The following is an 8,181-nucleotide window of genomic DNA, read 5'->3' on the forward strand; positions in this document are numbered from 1 at the left end:
GGCTGTATAGCTCGTTCCACACTCCCACGACACTTTGCGTAAAGATGCAGTTCCAAGAGGTTTCCGCTGGGTGTCCCAGCAGGCTTTGCAGTTATACATTTAGTATTTACAGTTACTGAAGAACAGAATCAATTTTGCTGCGATCGGTTCAACAGGTACTGTTGAAGTATTTTAAAGATCATCTGTGATGAAAATGTGGGGATGTTTACCTTCCATCACTGCTGGACAATTAGCAGGTGTTGCCCCCGTTTCGAGACGGGTGACCGAGATCGCTGGTTCCCAAACCCATGAAAATCCTGCGGTTTTCATTCCAGCTGAGCTTTGCCTCTCCTATGCAGATTCCTCACTTAATTATCAGCTCGCTTAGGACTGTAGTTGACATGTTTCTTCAGGCAGCCCGAAGGGACAGAAATCCCATGTCAAGGGCACATATCCCACTTTCAGCAAAGTTTCAACCCGCTGGCAGTCTTTTTCTGACTGGAACAGCTCTTCCTGATCGATCAATGAACATTCAGACCCCCTAGACTACATCCAGAGCCCAGACTGGAACAAGAGAAAGGCGGATCAATTATACCTAACATCAATACACCATAGGACACAATACATTCGAATATTTTCCCATTTTTTTTATTGTTGAAAGGCTGCACAATACAGTACTGCATCTGCATTGGGGAGGAGGGGGTAAAAAGAGAGGAGGAAAAGAGAGAAAAATGAGGGGGAAGAAAAGAGAGGAGGAGAAAGTGTGAACTGAAGACAGAGAAAGGAATGGAAGGGTTATGGGGGAGGGGAGAGACCCCAGCGTCCCTCTGAGTTAACCATTAACTTTCCGATACAAAAATGACCAGGCTCTTGAGTATGCAGGTGTCTACATCTGCGTGTGTACCAGCCCCCAGCGCCCGCCAGACCTCTCTCGCTCGGACTGTAGCCCCACCCACGCCCCTAGTCGTTTCACTGACGTCGGGCAAACACTCAGGAAGAGCAAGCAAGGTACTGGGTGTGTTCCAGCCCTGCACTGGGCAGAGGGGCGGGCGCTGGGCAGCCCTGTTCTAGTGTAAGTGTGTATATGCATGTGTGTGTGCGTATATCCCACTGTGTGTGTGTCTCGGTTCCCTTTCCCAGAAGTGTGTGTGCGCGCGCGTGCATCAGTCTGTCTTCCCCTGCGAGTCCATGCAATCGTCCGTTATTTCTTCTTGTCTTCCTCCTTGTCCTTCTTGCTCCCCTCGGTTTTGGGGGTGCCCTGCGGGGCCAGGGAGCCCATGGCGTTGCGGATGGCCTCGTTGTTGGGGTCCACCCCGGGCAGGTTCTCCAGCACGCTCTGCAGGAACTCGGGGTCCTGCATGACGTCATAGTCGTCTTCCTCCTGGAGACGGGAGGGGGAGGCGGTGAGAGAAGAGGAGGGAAGAGGGAAAGGTTTCTCCCAAAACTGGCAACTGCATCCCTGGGCCCCCCCTCCACCCCCATAGCGGCTCCCCCGAGAGCCAGCTGAGCTCTGTGACCTCCCCCCCCTGCTGTTGCTGGTTCGAACTAGGGAGCTCGTCACTGGCCGACTGTGATGCGATTCCCCAGGAGCGCCCCCACATCCAGCAGGCCTCTCCCAGCTCACAGCACCACCGCAAGGCTCCAGGGGGCATCAGTCAGGTCTCGGAGGTTGTCACGAGGCCACGGGGGGAGATCGTATCCAAGGGCAACCTGAGAGCTGGCGGTTTTAGATCGAGGGAGGGTTTCCAACACTGCCTGCCTGCTCACTCTAGTAAATGTCACCCACGAGCACATTGCTGCACAGGAGGGAGGGGAGAAGGAATGAGCAGGCTCGTCCGTGGGGGACAGGAGGAATGGGGGGGGGGGGGGGGGGGTGGGAGATGAAGCACGCGGAGAAGGAGAAAGAAAATCTGCGCACCTTCGTGGACTCTGTAGTCTCCATGGCGGCTCCGGTGTCCATGTCTATGGGCTCGGCCTGGCCGAACTCTGCCAGCACAAGGAGAGAGAGAGACTCACTGAGGCGGACTGGCGGCAGGCGAGTGTGTGTGTGTGTAAGCAGTGTTAGGAGGAAGCAAGCACCCCTATACCTGGCCCTTGCAGTGACATCTGCATGGCGTAGGCGATCTGCTCATCTTCCGTCATGCTGCTGAAATCGGGGAGCCCGGGGGTCCCCGACTCGGGCTGAGACACTGACATCTTCAAGAGAGCCTCCTCTGACTCTGAGGGAGGGGGAGAACAGAGAGGAGGTAAGACCAGATCCTTCAATGAAAATACAGCTCACATCCTCAACCTCTACCCTGCAGCGCCACCCTGCTCCTTCCCAGTCCTCCTATGCATCCCTCGCTTCCTCTCCTCCCTCCCCAGTTCCCATCCTCTCACCGTCTCCGGAGGGAGTGGGGATTCCTGCTTCGGCCGCGGAGGCAGCGGCTGCCCTGCGAGCCTCTTCCTCCTGCCTCTGCCTCTGCTCTTCCATCGACACACGCAGAGCCTGGAGGAGAGACAGCGAGAGGAGAGGTCACTCCACTGAGCCTGCAGATAGGGGAGGAGCGGCCTCACAGGCATCACACACAGCCGTCAAACCCCAACGATCTCTGAAACTGTAGGGTTACAGTGTGACCCAGACTGGACCAGCAATCTCTGGACTGTAGGGTTACAGTGTGACCCAGACTGGACCAGCGATCTCTGGACTGTAGGGTTACAGTGTGACCCAGACTGGACCAGCAATCTCTGGACTGTAGGGTTACAGTGTGACCCGGCCCAGACTGGACCAGTGATCTCTGGACTGTAGGGTTACAGTGTGACCCGGCCCAGACTGGACCAGTGATCTCTGGACTGTAGGGTTACAGTGTGACCCAGACTGGACCAGCAATCTCTGGACTGTAGGGTTACAGTGTGACCCAGCCCAGACTGGACCAGTGATCTCTGGGCTGTAGTATGACAGTGTGACCCAGACTGGACCAGTGATCTCTGGGCTGTAGGGTGACAGTGTGACCCGGCCTGATTGGTGCGCCTCGTCTCTTGTCTCACCAGGGCGAGCTCAGGGTCGGCGCTGGGGTCCACCCCGAACTCGAAGTCACTGGCGCCCAGGCCCAGCATGGAGCCGCCCTCCCCGGCCAGGATGGGCGAGCTGAGCAGGGCGTCGGCCAGGCTGGGCCCTGGCGGCACGGTCACCAGGTGCGAGCCCGTGCCCTCCTTCCCGTTCAGGGTGTTGATGAAGGACGTCAGCTTCTCCGTGTTCGTCTCCTGAGCCGCAAAGAGGGGGGAGGGGAGGTCAGGTCAGGTCAGGTCAAGGCCGATCACCCCGACTGCCTGCTGCCACCGCGGCGCCCCGCCCCCCACTCACCTCCTCCCCGAAGTTGATGATGTCCACGTTGACCTTCTCCTTCTTCAGCCGCTTGGCCAGCTTGACCAGCTGCGAACACGGACGGACGACAGGGGGGGAGACAGGTGAGTGACCACACACTGCGCACTCTCCATCTCGCTCTCACACAGAGAGCCAGCTGATCAGTGGCAGAGGGATGGAGGGGCCGAGACAGAGAGACAAAGAAAGAGGAACCGGGAGAGAGAGAGATACGCAGAGGGACGGAGACAAAAGGACAGCTGGACATCCAGAGGGAAGGGATGGAGAGAGACGAGAAGAAAGAGACAGGCAAAGAGGTAAAGCCAGGGAGACAGATGGACCAGCAGAGATACAGACTGGGGGACAGAGTGAGGGTCAGACGGACTAGCAGAGGGACAGACTGGGGGACAGAGGGGCGAAGAGAGAGAGAGACAGGAGAGGAGGCTCACGTCCTTCTCGTTGTCCTCCACGGGGCTGCCCACGAACGCGATGATCCTCATCTTGTGGTTCTTGCCCTGTCGGTGCTTGAGCGCCAGCTGCAGAGACATACGGGGACAGACGGCGGTCAGGAGCAGACCCTGGCCACTCCCCCTCCCGCCTCCCACAGTGCCCAGGCGGCGCGCCAGGCCGGACTCACGTGTGCCACGCGGATGCCGGTGCAGAAGCTGATCTTGCCCCGGGGCTGGACGGCGTGCAGCTTGGACAGGATCCGGCCCGTGTCGGGGGTCAGGGTGGTCAGCACCTCGCAGTTGCTGCTCACGCACAGAGACACAGGGGTCAGGCAGTCGCACTCTCAACCAGGCAGGCTTGGGGGGGGTGCAGCACCAGGCAGGGAGACACACTGGTAGAGGATGGGCAGACGGGTGGGAGGGACCCCAGACAGACGGCTCTCTAGGTCACAGTGCTACTGTCAGGGTCAGTAGCGAGGAGCCAGGAATAGAAGGAAGGAGACAGGTAGGAGAGAGGGGCAAGGGGCAGGAGACAGGCGGGAGCAGGGGACAGCGGGCAGGAGACAGGCAGGAATGGGGGACAGCGGGCAGGAGACAGGCAGGAACGGGGGACAGCGGGCAGGAGACAGGCAGGAACGGGGGACAGCGGGCAGGAGCGCTCACTTGGCCAGCGTGATCAGGCCCACATTGTTCTCCGGGTTGCTACGGGTCTTGGAGTGGCACACAATGTTGACGGCATCCTGCTGGGCCTGTAGTCGTGTGGGCAGGAAGTCTCCATTGCGCATGTATTCACTGTTATCCACACTGAGAGAGGAGACACACAGGCAGTCAGCGTACAGATACCCACGCAGAGACGGGAGACGCACGGGCAGTAAGCATACAGATACCCACGCAGAGACGGGAGACGCACGGGCAGATACCCACGCAGAGACGGGAGACGCTCGGGCAGATACCCACGCAGAGACAGAACACACAGGCAGATACCCACGCAGAGACGGGAGACACACAGGCAGTCAGCGTACAGATACCCACACAAGAGACAGGAGACACAAGGGTAGGTTCCCCAGGGGACACACTGAGACAGATTACTTTTAAATTAACCAACAGACACACTGATCCACTAGCGGGCATTGGTCTGCATTATTTCATGCCCGATACCGAAGGGACACAGGAGTGTCCAGGTCAGAAAGGAAGGGCTCTACATAATCCATTAGACACATCGGGACAAAGCTACATGTTGTTGTTACACACAAGCGCACTACTGACATGGCGAGAAAGGAGCTAATAACAGGGGTTTCAAAGGCTGATCCACCGTCTCTCACTTTCACTCCGCCACACCGGAGCTCTGCTGCTGACAGGGCAGCTGACGAGTCCGGGCCCTCGGTACCGACAGCCATGGAACCGGGCCGGCCAACACGACATAGCGCCGATCAACACACACCGGACGAGCACTGCCGAGTTCCCCGCAGTCCCACGGGATTAAGACGGCCCCCGACACCCCTCAGCGTCCCCTCTCCTCCCACCCCCGTTCCCCCCGGGCCGCGGGGATGCGGCGGCGGCGAGCCGAGGGGACACGGCAGCTCACCCGTCAATGACTCAGGAAAACGGCGCCCCATTCCCCCCAGCTCCTGCATTCGCAGAAAACTACCCTATCGCCCTCCACCAGGGCCCCATATTCGGCAGACAACCCTCCTTTCACTCAAACCACTCCGCTTTTTCCCAAATTTCCGGCACTGACGGTGTAAATACCGAGGAGTTTACAACTCTTACCAGACCATAGTACTCTCCAGCACCATCTTGGAAAGTTCTCTGTTGCTATCTGACTGACGGGGCTGAACAACGGAAGCTCTGATTGGACAAATGAGGTTGGCTCTTCAGAGGCCCGGATGGAAAGAAAAAAAATAGGTGCAAGTAACGGGAATTGTGGGACATGTAGTTTTTCTTGCTTTTTGTAGTGCCGGTGTTTTTCTCCAATTCACTATACGCATGTATTTTGATCACCAGCCCCCCACATACAAAATAATGATTATGTCACACATAAAGACTATAGATGCACTGAGCTTTTGTGCGCTTTCTTCCTTGTTCCTCTGTTTTGTGCAAAGATAACTCAAACTTTCATTCACATGGTCATTTTTGTAAATTACTGTAATCCCTAAATAACGATTTAAATGCGCGGATAAACGCATACACAAACAACAGGCTCCTTTTTATCTATAACGTAATAAACAAAGGCACAAACATGCGCGTAGGAGCTGCCTGTATCAGGAAGCGTCTTGGAAGGTTTCGTGCAGCGCGTGCGCAGTACGGCGGTGGGGGGGGTGGGGGGGTACAGAATTCCAGGGGATACTGAACTGGATCGACACTGGAACATGTCAGGAACAATTTTGCAACTGTAATACATTTGAAATGACTCACCACGTAGACGTTCGCGTATGTGAAGCTGATCTGACTTAAAATCACGACACTTCTACCGCTGTTGTTCATAGGACAGCAGAGAAGAACAAGAACTATTCTCACCCCAGAATTTCCACACCGACCAGAACCGTTTCCCATCCTACTGGGAGAGGAAACTCAACAGATTTGCAGCCCATTGTGTGATCTCCTGTCCCAGCCTGAGGAACACAGTGAGCCTGTCTCTCAATAATAATAATACAGTGTGTGATCTCCTGTCCCAGCCTGAGGAACACAGTGAGCCTGTCTCTCAATAATAATAATACAGTGTGTGATCTCCTGTCACAGCCCGAGGAACAGTGAGCCTGTCTCTCAATAATAATAATACAGTGTGTGATCTCCTGTCCCAGCCTGAGGAACAGACACTGAGCCTGTCTCTCAATAATAATAATACAGTGTGTGATCTCCTGTCCCAGCCTGAGGAACAGACACTGAGCCTGTCTCTCATAATAATACAGTGTGTGATCTCCTGTCCCAGCCAGATGTGACGGCAGCCTGAGTGCACCAGTCCTCTCCCCACACACCAGCTCTCAGTGGGGAGGAGGACAGAGTATTGAAGCCAGTTCAGAGAGGGAGATTATTAGGAGCCCATGATTGGTAATTGTGGGGGGTAAATTTGGCCAGGACTCCGGGGTAACACCCCTACTGTTTTCGAGAAACGACCTGGGGTTTTTAATAACCACAGAGAGTCGGGACCTCGGTTTTACGTCTGATCCGAAGGACGGCACCTCTTCCAGCAGCAACCTCAACTTTCCCAGGAGGTCTCCCATCCAGGTACTGACCAGGCTCACACCTGCTGGGCTCCAGTGAGCTGCAGGGTGAGTTAGCTGCTGGCGTTTATTGTATCTGCTTCAGCAACACTTTATTCGGTCATGCCACTAAAGCTCTTCCAAACTGAAGAAGATTTTAAAAGTGCAGAAACAAGTGGATTTTCGCTATCGGCAGGAGTCGGCTTTTCGAGGCTCTTGTATGAATTTGTGAATTCTCAGAGCCGGTAGATTCTCTTTCCAGCACCAGAGGGCGGCATCGCTCCACACAAGGCCCATGAAACCAGTAGCAAAGCCCCCCTGGTCAGGGACACCAGCAGCAGCATCTGCAGAGGGAACTGGAACCAGCGACCAGTCTCCGACCTTCTGAATAGGAAAAATGCTCGTTGGGGTGCCGACCGAGCAGCCTGTTGTGTCAATTAGAAGATCAGACCACTTTATTGGCCCTATACAATTTCTTGTATCAGGAATTTGTCTTTTCGCAGACCCCAGCTTGCTCTCCATGAGACACACAGACAGGGAGAGAAGCTGGGGGTCAGAGCAAAGGGTCAGCCATTTATACAGGGCCCCTGGGGTTAAGGGCCTTGCTCAGGAGCCCAACAGAGTAGGATTCCTCTGCCGGCTGCGGGATTCAAACCTGCAACCTTCCGGCCCCAGGCACAGATCCTGAGCCACAGAGTCGCCACCCCACCCAGGGAGCTCGAGTAAGTACGGAGGCAGGATGGCACCCAGGGGTCCTCCCGGACGTCTGCGCAGAGGCTGCGCCCCACAGCACGGATCAGTTCCGTGGCTCCACGCAGACCATGCAGCAGCTGAACGACCCCAGGAGAGGGTGCTGTGCCCACTGGGCTTCCAGGCCTTGGCAAAGCAGTGGCACGCGATGAGCTGGGAGAAGTCGTTAAACTGGTCCGATCAAGCCAGTAACGAGCTGACTGAGGTCGTTAAGAGTCAGACTGGAACGAAAACCTGCAGACACACACTGACCTGGCCCCCCTGTGGGTCAGGGGACCCCTGTACCCCAGCTGTGCAGGTGGAAGCTGGGGGACCTTCAATCTTGTCGCTGCATGTCTTCAGGCTGTGGGGGAGGGAAACCCTTATCCACATGGCGAAGGACATGCAAACTCCACCCAGAAGACCACTGCCCCAGGCCAGTTTAGAACCCAGAATGGAGGCAGCACTGCAAACTGGCCTTCCA

At 56.1% G+C, this 8,181-nt stretch overlaps 1 protein-coding gene across 1 annotated transcript; it reads right to left on the bottom strand.

Annotated features, from left to right (window-relative positions):
* Nucleotides 1-613: 613 nt before the first annotated feature.
* On the bottom strand, nt 614-5,627 carry psmd4a (proteasome 26S subunit ubiquitin receptor, non-ATPase 4a). Its single transcript, XM_088904964.1, has 10 exons — nt 5,539-5,627; nt 4,432-4,572; nt 3,957-4,071; nt 3,769-3,855; nt 3,323-3,391; nt 3,007-3,222; nt 2,359-2,467; nt 2,067-2,198; nt 1,898-1,965; nt 614-1,360 (listed from the first exon to the last, which is right to left on the bottom strand). The coding sequence occupies exons 1-10, from the start codon at nt 5,562-5,564 to the stop codon at nt 1,181-1,183; spliced, it is 1,143 nt and encodes a 380-aa protein (XP_088761090.1). The 5' UTR covers nt 5,565-5,627; the 3' UTR covers nt 614-1,180.
* Between the last annotated feature and the right edge of the window lie 2,554 nt (nt 5,628-8,181).

The sequence above is a fragment of the Atractosteus spatula genome, chromosome 25, assembly GCF_055471065.1.
Source record: "Atractosteus spatula isolate fAtrSpa1 chromosome 25, fAtrSpa1.hap1, whole genome shotgun sequence".
NCBI lineage: Eukaryota > Metazoa > Chordata > Actinopteri > Semionotiformes > Lepisosteidae > Atractosteus > Atractosteus spatula.

What these genes read in the sequence shown, in the direction of transcription:
- psmd4a (XM_088904964.1), bottom strand. Translation starts at nt 5,564, where the DNA reads ATGGTGCTGGAGAGTACTATGGTCTG. An exon ending in CCGGCATCCGCGTGGCACAC is followed by an intron (nt 3,856 to 3,956) that starts GTGAGTCCGGCC and finishes ATGTCTCTGCAG; the next exon opens with CTGGCGCTCAAGCACCGACA. An exon ending in CCGACCCTGAGCTCGCCCTG is followed by an intron (nt 2,468 to 3,006) that starts GTGAGACAAGAG and finishes TCTCTCCTCCAG; the next exon opens with GCTCTGCGTGTGTCGATGGA.